The sequence below is a fragment of the Sminthopsis crassicaudata genome, chromosome 4 (assembly GCF_048593235.1).
Source record: "Sminthopsis crassicaudata isolate SCR6 chromosome 4, ASM4859323v1, whole genome shotgun sequence".
Lineage (NCBI taxonomy): Eukaryota > Metazoa > Chordata > Mammalia > Dasyuromorphia > Dasyuridae > Sminthopsis > Sminthopsis crassicaudata.
Window position 1 is genome coordinate 145,287,769 of NC_133620.1, and position 17,636 is coordinate 145,305,404.

At 34.1% G+C, this 17,636-nt stretch overlaps 1 protein-coding gene across 5 annotated transcripts in view; it reads right to left on the bottom strand.

Moving 5' to 3' along the window:
- Window positions 1-17,636, bottom strand: part of SASH1 (SAM and SH3 domain containing 1) — a 380,232-nt gene that overhangs the window by 112,388 nt on the left and 250,208 nt on the right. For all 5 annotated transcript variants that reach the window (XM_074309591.1, XM_074309593.1, XM_074309590.1 and 2 more), the window contains exons 3-4: window positions 5,939-5,989; window positions 5,759-5,808 (exon numbers count right to left, since the gene is read on the bottom strand). In XM_074309591.1, coding sequence (XP_074165692.1) covers window positions 5,759-5,808; window positions 5,939-5,989 — 101 coding nt within the window. The remainder of the gene's footprint in view (window positions 1-5,758; window positions 5,809-5,938; window positions 5,990-17,636) is intronic.

A 17,636-nucleotide genomic window follows, 5' to 3' on the forward strand; every position in this document is an offset into this window, starting at 1 on the left:
AGACTTTCCTTTCTACCAGTTTTAAGAGGCAACCCAGTTTATACACACATATATCCAAGAGACTGTAGGGCTTGCAGTCATATTCAAAACAACAATAACAACCATTACCATAACAGCTATCAATTATATATTACTTTATAGGTTTCCAAGTATTTTTAAAGAAGTTATTTCATTGAATTCTCACCTATGAAGTATTATCCTCCGTGTGTCTCGGTGTGTGTGGGGGGGGGTGTGTGAGAGAGAGAGAGAGAGAGAAAGAGAAAGAGAGGGGGGAGGAAGGAAGAAGGAGAGAGAATAAGAATATGTGTGTGGGTGTGTTTAAGTGACTGGTCCATGGTCATATAGGTAATGAGTGTAAAATAGGATTTGAACTGAGATCTTTCGCCTTCAAAGTCCAGTGTCGTATTCACTATACCACTTTGCTAATCTATTAGCATTCCACATGAAACGTGTTTAAATTTAATGTAATTTGAAAAAGGAAACTATGACTTAATTAAATGATAAGTACTTCTTAACTATATTTTATTCATTTCAACTTAATTTAATTCAACAATTACTTATTGAAGGCTTATTTTCTTTCATATCCTGTGCTAAGGACTGGGGATACACAGACAAAATACTCTCTGCACTCAGTGATCTTATACTCTACCATTGACATTGTAAAGGAAATATTGTACGTGTGATTCCAAAATATACAAGAGGCAATTCATTATTGCTCAGTGCCTAATAATAATTAGGCACATTTTCAGTTCTCATCTGCCTCCTTGTCCTATGCTAGACACAACTCTTAAGAAAGATATATAAAGGAAAGGAAAAGATGAGAAAACTCACACTAGTACATTTGAAGTTTTGATGAAAAGCTTAATGGAGGGAAATAAATAAATAAATAAAGATTTTGAAGGACTTTGGATGTTTCCCATGTGTTTTAGCCCACTATCCCTTAGTATGAATAACTGAGAATAGTCATTGAAAATTCAGGGAGGAAAAGTCATTGAAGCTTATTTGGATGAGTGGACACCATTTCCCCCCATTACCATAAGAGCTAATAAACCTTGGATTTTAATTATTGCTTTCTAATTAATGGTAATAGATGTAAGATATCTCTAAAATCACCATATGCCTAATTAAAAACTCATAAATAAACTTGCTGCATGGTGGAGGTTTTTGTCCTATAAAGAGTCTTTCTTTTTCTAGCCTGAATTTCAATTCCCATAACAAATAAATTTTTATCTAGAGATAAATAGACATGTTCAATGTCATTTGATCTCTCAGATAATAAAGCATAATGATATGTTGCTATAAGATTGTATTATTTGAAGTTTAATTCAATTGTCAAGCTACCCCTTTAAAGTGCAATTTAAAATGAAAGTACAATTTCTGACACTCAAAAAATATTTTCCCTCTCTCCCCTCTCCCATAGAAAAATGACATTTTCCTTAGCAAATACACGTTCTTCTGTAAATGTATTTGAAAGAGCTGATGACTAGATGAATGATTTCTAACTTTCCAATTCCTAAATCTTCGATCCAACTAATACCTAGCTTTGGTATTCACTGGATTCACTTGAGTCTAAATCTTCATGACCCCATTTGGGGTTTTCCTAGCAAAGACACAGAAGTGGTTTGCCATTTCCTTCTCCAGTTCATTTTACAGATGAGGAAACTGAGACAAACAGGGTGAAGTGACTTGCCCAGTGTTTGAGGACAGATTTGAAAACTAAGGTCTTTTGGATTCCAGGCCCTGTATTCTATTCATTGTGTCATCCAGCTGCCTAGAATACCTCCAGGGAGCTAGTTTGGACTTAATAATGAGGATCTTCAGGAAAAAAGATAGCCACCCTCCTCAAGTCAAGGTATTTCACCTTTTCGGGGATCTAACTGGTAGGAAGCTTCACCTTACCTCAGACTAAATCTGCCTCCCCAAGACTTCCACTCACTCTACCTAATTCTGTCCTTTGAAACCAAACAGAATCTAGCTTCTCTTCTGAGTGTGTTAATCTTAGTGCCTTCCCTCTGAAATTATCTCCATTTCATCCAGTATATACCTTCATTGTACTTTTTTGTTCACATGCACTTTCTTACTGCCACTCTGCATGTGTCTGTGAGCTCCTTGACAAGACAAACTTTTTTTTGCCTTTCTTTGGCAGTTAACACTATATCTGGCAAAGCTGGCATTTAATATTTGCTGACTTGACAAATGCAAATTTTCTGTAACTATGGAAACAAGGGGAGGGAGGAAGAGGAGGCGACAACAATATGCAACAAAACAAATATTAACCAAAAAAACTAATCAATGACAGTTGACTCTCTACTCCCACCCCACTACCCCATCCCTAGACAAAAGTCTTTCTTTCTTATTAGGAGCAGGCAAAGCAAAAGGTCTGAGGCAGATATACATATAACGTCAATGCATGCTTGACTTCTGCAATGCCCACCAAAAAAAACAAATAACAACAAATAAACAAACAAAAAAAACTTCTGTCCTCTACAAGGCTACCACTTAGAGTTTTATACCTTCAGCTTTGCTGTTAGTTACTCACCTGTGTGATCCTGGTTAAAACACTTAAATCCATTCCTGAAATGGTATTGTATTAAATGATTTCTAAGACCTGGCCCAGCTCTAAATCCTATGATTCCTGTGAAAGTTTTGATTTCTATTAGGGCATAAACCCCTTACTAAAAGTCTACTCTGATGCTTCACAGTGGTGTGGTAATAACACTGGATTCTAGGTGGGTATATTTTATGAAAGCACCAGCTTTGGCAAGCTCTTTACTAAACTAGGAAGGCTTCCAGCAAGGGCTTAGGAATGGACTATGAATCTATCAGCTGAGAACCAGTTCTGCTAAATTTGAAGATTCATCGGCAAGAAGATTGCTATAGCAAATCACCAAGAATTCCTACCAACATGTAGCAGGAGGGAGAAACCATGTTTAAAAAAATTAAGAAATTCAAAGTAATTTTTTAAAAATGAAAATAGCATAGCAGAGAGTAACACTTAAAAGTTGTTATTTGTCACATGTCTATAATGAATGGTTTTTTTAAGAATATTTTTTCATGAGGGCAGGTTTTGATGAGGAAAGATAGGAAGAAGACAGGGAAAAAAATAACAAATGGGCATAGGGGAACTGATGAAGAATGGACAGAAAATATCATCAAGAGGGAGATGGGAAATGAGTTCTTGCTTGGTCTTGTGGAAGGAAGCAGTATGATAGTCATTTTCTGTCCGACCTGGAATTGGTTGCTAAAATTACTTGCTACATGAAACTTCCAATATTTAATAGTACCACTAAATAGTAAAGCTGACCTCAAAATTAAGCTCTGTTTAAGAAAAATAACCAGGATGCCAGGTGTCCCTTTGCTAATTTAACATTCATTCTCAATCCCTGTATTTTCTCTTCTTGCTTTCATTTAAAGATACCAGTGTGTGTGTGTGTGTGTGTGTGTAACAACCAAACCCTACAAGACTGGTATTCAAACTGATTCAAAACCAAAACAAACCACTTCTTGAATGAGAATGGTTTGCATTGAAAACTACTCTATGTTACATAATAGCTTATGTTTATTTAAAAGAGGAAAAAAATGGGATTTAGACAGCTACATTTACTATACTAGACTAATCCAGGATATCAGGATAATATTTCATTTCTTTTAAAGATCCTATGTCTAATGGAATTTTTAGTTACCATAAATGTCAGGATCTAGATATATACCAATATATTAAATTGGGAAACTGGAAAGACAAAATGAGATGATTTTTTTTTCCAAGTGACCAGAAATAACACAATGGTTTAAGAATCTGATTTGGAAAAGCAAGGAGAAAATGCTAGGATTATGAAAAAATAGGACTATCAAAAAATGTGCGTGTCATCTAAAATTGGTGGTAATCTTTGAGGAGGCTGTCAGTCTCCTTTCTAGCCACAAGATCCATGCCACAGTTTCACTAAGGAAGAGGACATAAACAAGGAAAGAATGATTGCCCACAATTGTGGGGTGGGAAAAACACCCAAACCCACTCTTGGATTAGTCCAAGTGAGTCACTTCCTCTGGGGACCAAGGATAAACATACTAGTTGTTGTTTGAAGGATTTGGAGAGGTTAATAAGTATGTTAGGACAAGGCCTTGATCAATAATAAAAATCTTATCCAGCTTGGAAGAAATTGAACAGTTGTTCAATGCTTCTTCATAATCTCCACTTTCTTTACAACTAAAAGATGCAATAAAAATTCACTATTAGTTTGACAGGCATAATGACGTAGCATTCATGAAATGCTTCAAAATAAAAATGGAAAGAAGCTCAAATTTCATTTGTACTTATCTCTATTCATCTAAGATGAGAATAGACCTCTTTTTTTGTATGGTTCTAGGTGGCAGAGTGGATAGAGCATAACACCTGAAGTCAAGAAGATTCATCTTCCTGAGTTCAAATCTGAGTCTCAGGGATTTACTAGCTATGTGACTCTGAGCAAGTAACTTAATTCTGTTTACCTCAGTTTCCTTATCTGAAGAAGGAAATGCCAACCCATTCTAGTATCATTGCCAAGAAAACCCCAAATAGGGTCACAAAGAGTCAGATATGGCTAAAAAATGGCTCCACAACAACCATGATTTTTAATTTCTTTCAACCTTGAATTAGATCTTCAAAAGGCTAACATGTAGCCTTTTCTGTCCTTGCAAGCTTTCTTGACACAGAACTGTCTCTGTGCCAGGAACACACACACGTGGCTGGATTAAGCCTTAGCTGCCCTGTAAAGCACACACACACTCTTTCAACATGGGCTTTTCATTCCTAAAATACTTTGTTTCTAAACCACTTATATGCTTCTCTCTGCATGAAAGAATCCAAATGGCTCTCTGCCAACATGACACTGTTTGGAGACTCAGATGTGTAGTTTTTTTATTTGGAGGCTGCTTTACCTAAAAACATTCATACACCGAACATTGTGGGGGTAATTATGAGAGAAGAAAAATAGAGATAGAAGGTAACTTAATGAAAAATGTCCCTCCCCACTCTGCCCCCACCAAGGTACGTAATAGCATTACTAGAAATGTGAAATATAACCTATAATTACTTGTGTTGAGAATAGGAATTATAGATTCCAAGTTAAAATGGAAAATTTATATAAGTAAAAACATTTTTAATAGAAAAGGTTACTAAGCCCCTATCGACATTTACTTTATTGCCATCCTCACATTGCAAACTTTTATAAAATTGAATTTTAGAATAAGGTTAAATTGGAGTTCAATTTTGTTGCTGTTATTTTTTTTAGTAGGGGAAGAGAGAGAGAGAGCCTTTTCATTGTAGTACTATACCACAGAATTCATCACAACAATACAAAGTTAGTTTCTTTAATGGGAGTGACTTTGGGGTAGCTACATAAGGAAAAGTGATGTAAGAAGACTTATCTGCTTTTCAATTTTTGTGAATTTATTCCCCAATCTTTTGGAGGAGTTGAGATTCAACAAAGTGTGAAATCCTATACCCTGCCTAGAATTTTTAGGCAGCGACATTTGAATAAAAAAAAAATACTCTTAACTACATCAGCCTGATACACAAACATTCTCCCAATAAGTGGGTGAAGAACTTTATATTAACATCTATCACACACATACACATCATGGTCAATTCCAATTTTACCAAAAAAAAAAATTTCTAGTGTGGAAACGCAAAAAATATAACTGATTTGAGCAAAAAGGACCTAATTGTGATTTCTTTCTCAGGGAGATGGGAAGAGGGGGAGAATTAGGGAAGCAAACTTACTTTCTCTCCGTCTCTGGGGTTGATAGCGTGCTACTGAATCCAAGCGATTCCTATAAGAGAAGATTCATGTCTGTAAGTACAGGCAGAGCAGAAGGCTTCATCTGACTTGTACAGAATATCAAAATGAAAAAAAAAAAAAAAGCAGAAACAAAAATAGCTGATTAAAGTCATTGTGCTTACTTCAATCTGGGATCGCAGCTGTAGTGACGTAGGGCTGGCATCAGGTTTCTCCTAAAACAGAACAGATGCGGGTTTAGTGAGACATCCAAACGTGGCATACAACAGAATGGCAAACAGAAGAGCAGAGAGAAATGAGAAGGGTTTGGGGAAAGGTTATAGTAGAGTGAGAAGAGAAGGGAATGATCAACAGAAGTTCTTGAAAACCTTATGTACTCTGTGAGAACTCTGACTGACCTTATTGAAAAGGGGTCAGAAGCCCAAACTGCTCTACTTCCCAATGCTGAAAGAACTAAGAAGGCAAAGTATAATCTTTGCAGAATACATGGAAACAGAATAACATTTTGAGAAAAACTGAGAGACTAAATGACAGGTTTGCAGAATTCTCTGGATCAGGCTGTACTGTATTGGAACACTGACTTTATTTATTTTTTTATTATGTCATTTTTTTTTTACCAGATATATGCATGGGTAATTTTACAGCATTGACAATTGCCAAACCTTTTGTTCCAATTTTCCCCCTCCTTCCCCCTACCCCCTCCATCAGATGACAGGTTGACCAATACATGTTAAATATATTAAAGTATAAATTAAATACTATACATATATATATATATATATATATATATATATATATATATATATATATACATATATACATGTCCAAACAGTTATTTTGCTGCACAAAAAGAATCGGACTTTGAAATGGTGTACAATTAGCCTGTAAAGGAAATCAAAAATGCAGGCGGACAAAAATAGGGGTATTGGGAATTCTATGAAGTGGTTCATAGTCATCTCCCAGAGTTCTTTCACTGGATGTAACTGGTTTAGTTCATTACTGCTCTATTGGAACTGATTTAGTTCATCTCATTGTTGAAGATGGCCACGTCCATCAGAATTGATCATCATATAGTATTGTTGTTGAAGTATATAATGATCTCCTGGGGACATTGAATTTATTACAGATTCATTTGCATCTAACTAACTGTTTGTTATACATATATAAATATAAATATATTTCTTATATATATAAATTCAAAGAACTCAGTCAGAATGATAGTATTGGGGTCAAAAACCCATAGTAATTAAAAAAAAATCTTTCTAAACAATTTAAATAAGAGGATGCCTTGGGTGTGCTTGAATGATCACTAGACCTACCACTTTGACCATGGATATTTGACCATAACTTTCCTGGGTCTGTTTCTTTATTTGGGAAATGAGCATTATGTGAGATGATTCCTAAAGCCTATTGCATCAATGATCTAAGTTAGAAAACTTCATGTTCTATGGAAATTGTAAAGAATTCTGAACATCACAATCAAGAGGTCTATCCCTAAATCTAAGCTCTCCTGATAGCTCTCTCTGGCCAGCTGTGAATTTTTCATGTGAAAAAATAGGTGAGTTAGACTAACTGACATACAAGGGACCAAATCAAACATTCCATGATTCCATGATCTAAGCATCTTTGGATACCATTGCTCCTAAGACAAAACAATAGTATAGAAGATCATTAAAAGAAAAAAATCAATATCTACTATGTAAAGGTCAGACAAATGAAGTGTAAAGTTATCAGGTGAGAATCTAGATAATTTACTAGAGAACCACAGAAAAATTAATGAATTTCCCTGAACTTCTGTTTCTTCACCTGTAAAATTAAGGAATTGGCCTAGATGACTTCTGGGGACTCTTCCAAGTCTAAACCTCTGATGCTATGAATTTGACATAACTTTAGCTTCTACTGATCCAGTGAAACTATTTTTTGGCTGATCTAAAAATGAGATGACCAAGAAATATTTTAAAATCATTTTACCACATATTGTGAAAAATGGCCTTAGGAAAATATAACATTAATTTCTTTCATGGGGGCAGGGTGGAGTAACTACAGTCTTATTTTAACACATCAATAAGGGGAACCTGTGGATGACCTTTAATCTGAAGCGTTTTAGTAGAAAATAAAAGGAATCAATATGGTGCTCAGCACATATTTTGAATGATAGATTCTATTTCAGTAGAGGTTAAACAGATTTATCAAAACTGCCAGAAGTAACTGGAAATGATGACACAAAATCCATTCTCTATAAACTTGGGGTCCATTTCTAGAGACCATATCTCCCAAAATGTTAGGATTTTCTAGATGCATTATAAAAAAAAAAAAAAATCTAAGAGAGAAAGAAGAAAAGCTTATACAAAAAGTGCTCGATTGCTACAAATATAGCTATATCCAGGTCACAGGATGAAAGACAAAAACAGAACTCAGCAACTAATTAAAGTCATTTACAGGTAAAATCAATCCTTTGCCTCTGCAAATATACCAGAGTCAAAATCAAAACCCTGGGGAAGGATTATGGTTCTGGAAAACCAATTCTTCCCTCCTACTTGGTTTCCACTTTTTTTGAGATTCCACTTCCCTCCCTTCCTTACTTACTACTACCATTACTAGAAGCCAAATGAGTTTTTCAGCTGTAGAGGCAGTGGGAATAAAATCTTCTATTGATCCAAAAGCCCAAAGGAAGGAAGGACACCAGTTACCTATCAACTTATTTCAAAGCCAACTTTTCTCTTCTAGAGAAAGGATGTGAAATAAAGACAGAGCAAGATTTTTATGTGGTGTCTAGAGTCTGCATGCATTGAGTTAAAAATTCAAATACATCCTCAGCAAAACTGTGCTAAACTTTGAAATGCTTACTATCATTTTTTTCCTTCTGTGACATCATAGAACTCATTTCTCTCAGCCTCATTTTCCTCATCTGTAAAACAAAGGGGTATGATCAGGTGATTTTAAAGCCTAATTCTAGTTCTCTCTTCCTATAATCTATGACTTTATCTATTTCTTTGGGGAAATTGCTGCTGGAATTAAACATTTTAAATGAAGTCAGTCCAATTCAAGAAATACTTGTTAAAGATTTATTTAGTACATATAGACAGAGTCCTATGCTAATAAGAGAATCAAACATATACATAGATAAATAAAATACCAAATAATACATGATGAATGTATTAAAGGAGTGCCAAGTAAGGTCCAAGGATCAGAGATCTGGAGATTGAAGGAACATGGGACGCTAACACCAAATTTTGCAGAACTGTATTATCCACCATACTATGATGCCTCTCACCCTACTTTTGCTGATTTTGAAAAGCTACAATGATGAATTCTCTAGTATTAGGTATAAGGAGATGACAAATTTTCTGTGTAGATAATGTACAGAGTAATAACTCTTATTAAAAACAAACAAGCCAAATCTACCTTAAATATATTCTGTTAAGCCTGGAAAGACTTACATGAAGGAAAGTTAAGTGAAATGAGCAGAACCAAGAGAACACTGTACAAAGCAACAAGATTATGGGCTGATCAACTGTGATGGACTTGGCTCTTTTCAATAATGACATAATTCAAGGCAATTCCAATAGACTTTTGATGAAAAATGCCATCAGCATTCAAAGAGAGAACTAATGAGACTAAAGGTGGATCAAAACATAGTATTTTCACCTTTTTTTTTTATTATTGTCTACTTGTTTTTTTTTCCCCTCACTTTTTGAAATCTCACTTTTCTTGCACAGTGTGATGAATATGGAACTACATTTAGAAGAATTACATGTTTAACCTATTTCAAATTGCTTGCTGTCTTGGAGAAGGGGGTGGGGGAGGAGAAGAGGGAGAAAATTTGGAACACATTTGTGAAGAGGAATATTGAAAACTATCTTTGCATGAATTTGGAAAAATAAAATACTATTAAAAAAAAACATCCTTTCCAGAAAAACTAAATATATCTTTTTCCAACATCATTATTTCTTATTTAATATTTCCCTTTTTTATGTATCTATTGCCTTGCAGATAAAAAAGGAGAGATGTACTATCTGGACATAGGAAAACTAAGTAGCAATATTATTATATATAATAGATAATTCCAATTACATTAAATCAAAAAGAGCTCATACAGATAAAAACCAATGTAATTAAGGTGAGAAGGAAAGGAAAACAATGAGAAAGGAAATGATAGACAGTTTTTCTCCAATAAAGGCTTTGTATTTCTTTTATTTTTCTAATTGTTTTTTTTAATTAAAGCTTTTTTATTTTCAAAATATATACACGTATAATTTTTCAACATTGACCTTTGAAAAGCCTTGTGTTTCAAATTTCCCCTTTCCTGTACTCCCTCCCCTAGATGGCAAATAATCCAATATATATTAAACTTGTGTGATTCTTCTCTCTCTCTCTCTCTCTCTCTCTCTCTCTCTCTCTCTCTATATATATATATATATATATATATATATATATATATATATATAATTTCTATATATATATAATATATATAATTTCTATAATTATCATGCTGCACAAAAAAAAATCAGATCAAAAAGGGAAAAATGAGAAAGAAAACAAAATGTAAGCAAACAACAAAAAAAGTTAAAATCCTATGTTATGAACCATGTTCAGTTGCCACAGTCTTCTCTCTGGGTATAGATGGCTTTCTTCATCACAAAACATTGTATTTCAAATACATAGAACTGTCTCAAATTTCTAAGGTTATGAGCCACTCTCCAATTAACAGATGGTCAAAAGAAATAAACAGACAATTTTTAGAAGAAATAAAAGCTATATATAGTTATGTAAAAAATTCTCTAATTTATTGTTGATTAGAGAAATGTAAGTTAAAATTACTCAGATACCAATTCAGATCTATCAGATGGGTTAAAATGATAGAAGGGAAAAATGACAAATGCTGCAGTGGATATGGAAAAAGTTAATTGTTGATTATAATATTCTCTGTTTCGGTTTTTTTTGGGGTCTCTGGAAGCAGCCTTCTTTTTAGTTCTGTAATCACCACATGAGTAGCCAGGAAGGAAAGTGCTGTCCAATACCAGAGAGAGTTGACATATGGAAGTATATATTTTTTGGTTTCACATATATATATGTCAAATGGAGGCCTTCTTTTATAAAGGGTTGAAAGAGAGGGAGGGAAAATGAGCAGAACTCAAAAATGTAACAAGTAAATTAAAAAAAAAAAAAAAGCAAGTTATTCTACTCCTTTGTTCAGAACATTTCCTGTTTTCTCATTCCATAGATAAATACAAATATCAATTTCCATTTGGATATCTGGTTGCTGCTATAAATTCAAAGTGGCTAAAGTTTAATTCCTCTGTCAGGGACCCCACAGGCCATCTAGTCCAATCCTTCCATTTTACAGAAGAGAGAATTGAAGGTGAGGGAGGTTAAATCACTTACCTTATAACCCCCAGGCAATGTCAGAGATGGGAATGAAACCAAGTCATCTGCCAATAGAACCAATGCTCTTTCTCCTGGCCAGTAAATATCAGTTCCAGCTCTGTCAAGCTGTGTGTTTTTGGATAAAGCATTTAACTTCTTTGGACAGATGATATATAAGGACCCTTTCTATCTTTATGATCTATGACTCATGTTTTGCTCCCCAAAGTAAATTGCTAAACAAGACATTAACACCTTCCTTTGAATTCTGTCTCTTTTTTAAAAACTTTTTCTTCTCATTTGCTGCCAACCAAGTATAAGATTAAGTGTTCCTTATTTAATTAGCACTGTACACTGTTTCTTGATGAATCTTCCTAAAACACAAATTGTTCTACTTCCCTATTCAAAAATCATTGCCTAAGAGATAAAATGTAAACTCCAAGACAAGATATTCAAGGACTTGATAATCTAAGCCCAACCAATTTTTTTAGATTTTACTCTCCATCCCAGCCAAATTGATATATTCAGTATTTTCCTTAGTATACTTTATGCTTTTCTGGTTTTTTCCCTCTTAATTTTGGGGTTTATGAGATCTTTCATAGGAGACTGACACCTTTGATATGAGGGTTTGCTGAGCTTTTCAAGGTTGTTCGTTCACTTTTAGTGTTCACCTGTTATGCAACTCTCACCTATCTATAGCTCTAAGAAACTGTAGTATGTGTAAATGGCTACAACCAATAAAACCATCTTGGCAGATGGCAAACCCAACTTGAGGTTAACCAATAAGCCTCAGATCTAAGAGTAAGTTAGGGAAATGGCTACCCGAAGTATGTGAATTCTTCCCCTATCAGAATGGGCAAATAAAAATATTTTTTTTCCAATGGCCATGAAGGTGGCTGAAGTAGGTACTGTGGAGAGCTTAGAGCTTGATCAGACATCTAAGATACTACAAGGGCCACACAAAGCATTGCAAGTCATAACCAGTTGTCCTGACTTTTGAATTGCTACTGGATTTTAATGACTCAGGAAGAAAGAGTAAGGCCGACAATTTTGTGTTACTCTGTCTCACTTAAGTCCAATTTATGCCTGTAATAAAACTACCCATGATGTCATTGATACTCTTCAAAAATGAAGGACGAAATTATTCTTGGTTATGTTATTCTACCCATCTAGATGTTTTTCCCCCCTTATGCCTATCTAAATCCTATCCATCTTTTATGATTTACATAACCTCTTGAAGCTTCTTGCTTCATTTGGGGAATAGCTGAACAGATTGTTGCATATGAAAATAATGGAATACTATAGTACCCTAAGAAAAAATATGGTTTCAAAAACAACAAAAAATCCATTGAGACTTGCATAAACTGATGCAAAGTGAAGTGAGCACAAACAGAACAGTTTATATAAAATTATAAAGAAACAATTTTGAAGGACTCAAGAATTCTGATCAATTTAATGTTCAACCATGATTGAACCAATGATGAAACATGCTCCCCACACTACCAAGCAGAGAGATTCTTGATACAGTTAATGTGGCAACTTGTTTTCCTTGACTGTATATTTTTTACAAAGTTTTTGTTTTTCTCTTCCTTCTACTCTCCATGTGAGGATAGGATGGGAGAGAAAAATTATTTGTTAATTTCCTCTTCCCAATTTAAAAAAAAAATCAATTAAAAAATCCTACTTCTAAGGGGAAAAAAAAATTGTTTAAAGTTCACTTTCTGAACTTTTCTATTGAAAGTCAACTGTATAATTCAATTGGCAATCTCCTCTTTTTTGTCCTTAAATTCATATATTTCTTCCACCTCCACCAGTATGTTGCAAACTGAGGTCAAGATAGAGACTTCTTTGTAGGACTTACAATATCCATTTCATGATAAAAAAAAATATACATTCAATAAATATAAATTAATTCATATTTAGCTAAAGTCTCTTTTCCCAGCATTTTGGTTCATAAAATCTGACCATAAAGATAAGTAAATAAAATTTTTGATTCAATGAAGACCTCATCTTGGAAAATAAGAAAAACCTTTTGAAAAGTAAAAGTAAGCAAGAAATGAGCAATGTCAACAAAGAACTTTATATTTCTCCTGCTTTTATGTCTATAAAAACTTCAGAAAGATTTATGTAATAAACTCCTCCTGTTTAAAACAACAACAATAATACAGACACATATCCCTAACCCTAACCTCAAAATTCAGGAAACTGAATTAATGCCTTAATTTTTTCAAGGAACATTAATAGGGAAATTTGCCCATTGAATAACAGTGCTGCTGGGTCTATTGAGTTTTGAATTATATGATAGGATACAGAATTTATAAATCAGAAGAACTTGTTACTTGAGAAATATTTTAGTTCATATTCAGATCAATACTTAAATATCAGAAGAAGGAGGAAAAAGGGAGAAGAAGGGGGAGGAGAAAGGAGGAAGAGGAGGAGAACTGGAGAAATAAGCAAATTCGTTTTAAGTTAGACATTACATTTTTTTTAATGGCCATTTTTTCCCAATGGCCATTTCACTGAGGTGAGTAGGCAAACCGCCAATGTGAGAAAAGCACTTTATAAACCTGAAAGGACTCTGAAAGGAAGAATGGAAGTAATAAGCATTTATTAAGTGTCTGCTATGTGCCAAGCACTATACTAAACACTTATAACAATGCTGACATGTTGTAGTTGTAATCATCCCACATTACAGTTAGAGAAACTGAAGCTTTATCCCATGTACAATGATCTATCTACTATGTTAGCTATAAATGTGAACTGTTATTTTCATTTTTATAGACTCATAAATATATGAAGGATTAAGCTGATTAACAAATCTGTAGTCCTTTTAGTTAGAATAAATTCTGTGGCCCTGGTTATTTCATTTTTGTATGGGAATAGAGTAACTGCATTGCTTTGCTCCATTACTTTTATCTTTTATATGGAAAAATCGTTATTCTTACAGGTTAATTTCAGATATGCTTAGCAATGAGACGTATCGTACAGCCACTCTAAAGTCTTCAATAATGTAACATTTGTATGACTTATGGTGATAGAATTTTTTTTTGAATTACAAAATATCTTCAAATGAATTTGAGATATCTAGCAACATATAACCTTGTGAGCATTACATTTACCACTAACAAATCTGAGTTAACCCTCATACCTTATATGTATACGGTACTTTATGGTTTTAAAAGCCTTTTCATTTGATCCTCAGAACAACCTTATAAAATAAGTAGAATAAAGATTATTTGTGTGATTATTTTAGTGATGGAGTAGACAAAGACTTCAAGTGAATTACCCAGGGCCAAAAAGCTTATAATACAGCTCTGAAAAGCACCCTGGTTTTCTGAGTAAGACTAATGTTCTTTCTACTATCTTTCTGATAGGCAGCTAGATGACACAATGGATAAAGAACTAAGTCTGAAATCTAGAAAATGTGAGCTCACATCCAACCTAAATGCTCATGAGTTGTATAATCTTGGGCAAGTCATTTAGCCTCAATTTCTTCATCTGTAAAATGGGGGTATTAATACCAACTACCTTACAGGGTTGATTGTGAGGACCAAATAAGATAACATATATAATATGCTATCCATCATTACAACTATAGGAAAGATTTAAGAATATATTTTGCTAAGAGCATGTGAACAACTTTTTTTTTTTTTTTTTTTTTTTGGTCAACCTGCTTTTAGGGTAACAATCTAGGAAGTAACATGTACTCTTACCTACTCCTATGCAGCAACACATGATCAATATTCTTAGGATGTTTTCAAGGACAGGAGGGAGAAATAAGGAGTGGATGACTGTATCATTTGGTGGATTCAAAGCTAAGTGAACAGTTGTACCAAAAATTATAATAACTCAGATAAAACTAAAAGGAACACTGGTGGCCTGTCACAAGATTGGCCCTATTTGTTTTATATATATATATATAGATATATATATATATATATATATATATATCTATATATATATATATAAATCAAGTATTTGGATGAAAACCTAGAAGACATGAGTATCAAGTTTTCAGATGAAACAAAGTAAAACAAATAGATAACAGAATATCAAAATTATTTCAACAGGTTGGAAAACTAGATAGAAACTCTAGCAAGATAAAATTTAACAATGAACAAAATGCCTCAAATTTCAATTTTTAAAAAAGTTTTTTTTACATTAGCATTAGAATGAATTCACATGGAAAATATCTGGGACTTTCCTACATGTTTAACATGACAATAGTGTGATGTGACTGCTACTAACCTGTGCCACTTTCTCCCCCTCTCCCAAGAAAATAAACTCATGAAATCTTAGGATGCATTAAATGTTTACAATGGAAAAATAATGAGATTGGTTCCATGAGTCAGCCAAGAAAATCTGTCTCATTACTTTTTGCTCATACCTCACAGAACCATAAATATTTAAAAACAACCACCTACTCCAACACTATCATTTAAAAATTCAGTCATTTTTAATTATGTCTGACTCTCTATGACCCCATTTGGATATGGGTTTTTTGGGCAGAGATAATAGAATGGTTTACTACTGCTGGTTTTTGCAGATGAGGAGACTAAGGCAAACAAAGCTATACAGATTAACGAGGATCACATAGCTAATAAGTGTCTGAGGTCAGATATGAACTTAAAAAGATGATTATTCCAAATTTCAAGCCCAGTACTCTATATACTGCACCACCTAGCTCCCCTATCACTTAATTACAATAATAATAGCAATAAAATTAATTACACCTAGCATTTCTATAACATTTTAAGGATTTATGAAATATTTTACTCCTGTTACTCATGTGATCCTCATAACAACCTTATAAGGTGGGTGCCAGATTATTCCCATTTCACAGATGAAGAAATTTAGGTAAAGATAAGTTAAATGACATACTCAGGGTCATACAACTAATAGGTATTAAGGACCATGCCTAAATAAAGGGGCAGGTCAATTCTCCAAGAGCTTCCATAGCTGTGAATCATAACACTTGAAAGAGTTACAAAGCAGCTTTTGCAAATGTTCCTTGTGGATTGAGAATGAAATAAATTGGAAGCAGAAGGAAGAAGAGAGAGGTCAAACAACACAACTGCCTCTCAGTGGATAGGTCAGAGAACAGCAACTGCCTTTCAGTCTCCTTGTATCATTATCTCTCACATGAAGAGAATCATTCTACAGGTCTGAGTTAGATCTCCAGCAGTCACTAGCATGTGGCTCCCATATCACAACAAATCAGGATTTCCTGACTCCAAGTCCCAGTACTCTATTCATGACACTACCTGTCTCAGTGATGATGCTCCATAGTTTTCTGCATAGAAGAGGCAAATCTTGAGCCTTACCAAAGTATGACTACTGGATCTCCCTAGTCCCAATATAAGGCTCTTTGCACTAGACCAAGAAAGGTAATGTGTTACTCTGTTCTGATCAGTCTGGGGATGTTATGTTTTGAAAGAGATATTGTTTCCCTAATTAAGTCAGGAATAATGAACATTAAACAAACAAACAAAACAAAAAGCAATGTGGAAGGAATGAAGGACTTAGGAAATTTAACTTGAAGAAAAGAAGACTAATGAGAGAAACAATAACTATCATATTTGAAATGCTGACATGAAGATGAAAAAAATATGATAAATCATGGTTCACCATCAATAATTATTCCAGTCTTCTCACTAATGATGGATAAGGGTCGAGTCTCAAAACAGTTCAATCAGAAGTCTAGAGCTGAACTAATGTGTTTAATAATTTTTCTTCAGGTTAGTGACATTCAAATGGATCAAGTAATTGAGGAACTGGTCCCAGTTACCTAAAATTCCCAGTAACAAATGCAGAGGCTCCTCTAAGTGACTGGATCCTATAGCAAACAAAGACAACAAAGGTCTATCTACCTTAAAGCAATGGTAAGCAACTGGGCCAACTGTGTGATATAGAGAACCAGCAACACCAGTATTATTATGGTCTCCATCCTTTTACAAATAAGGAAACTGAAACAAAGGTTAAATGATTTGTCCAGGGAAACATTAATGATGACAATAATGATGATGGCGATGATGATGACAATAAATACCAGTTAACATTTATACTAATATGTGCCAGGCACCATGCTAAGTACTTTACAATCATTATACCATTGAATCCTCTCAAAAACTTTGGAAGGTAGGTGCTATTATTTATAGCTATTTTGCAGATGAGGAAACAAACAAACAAAAGTTAAATGATCTATTCAGAATCAAATAGTTAATAAGTGGCTAAGACCAGAGTTGAATACAGCTTTCTAACTCCAGGTCCAGTGCTCTATCCACTAAGCCATCTGTTTGCCTCCTGAAGAACCAATATATGTTGTGGGTAGGGGCTGGGATAGGAGATATAAAATATCTCAAAGTGATTATAAGAGCTTGACAAGATACCCTGCTACAAAGGTCCAAAGTAACCATCATCATGATGAAATAATACCTGTGCATGACAAGCAGCTAGCAAAGGGGGGATAGTCAGTTTTCATATTCAGCAGTTATCTCT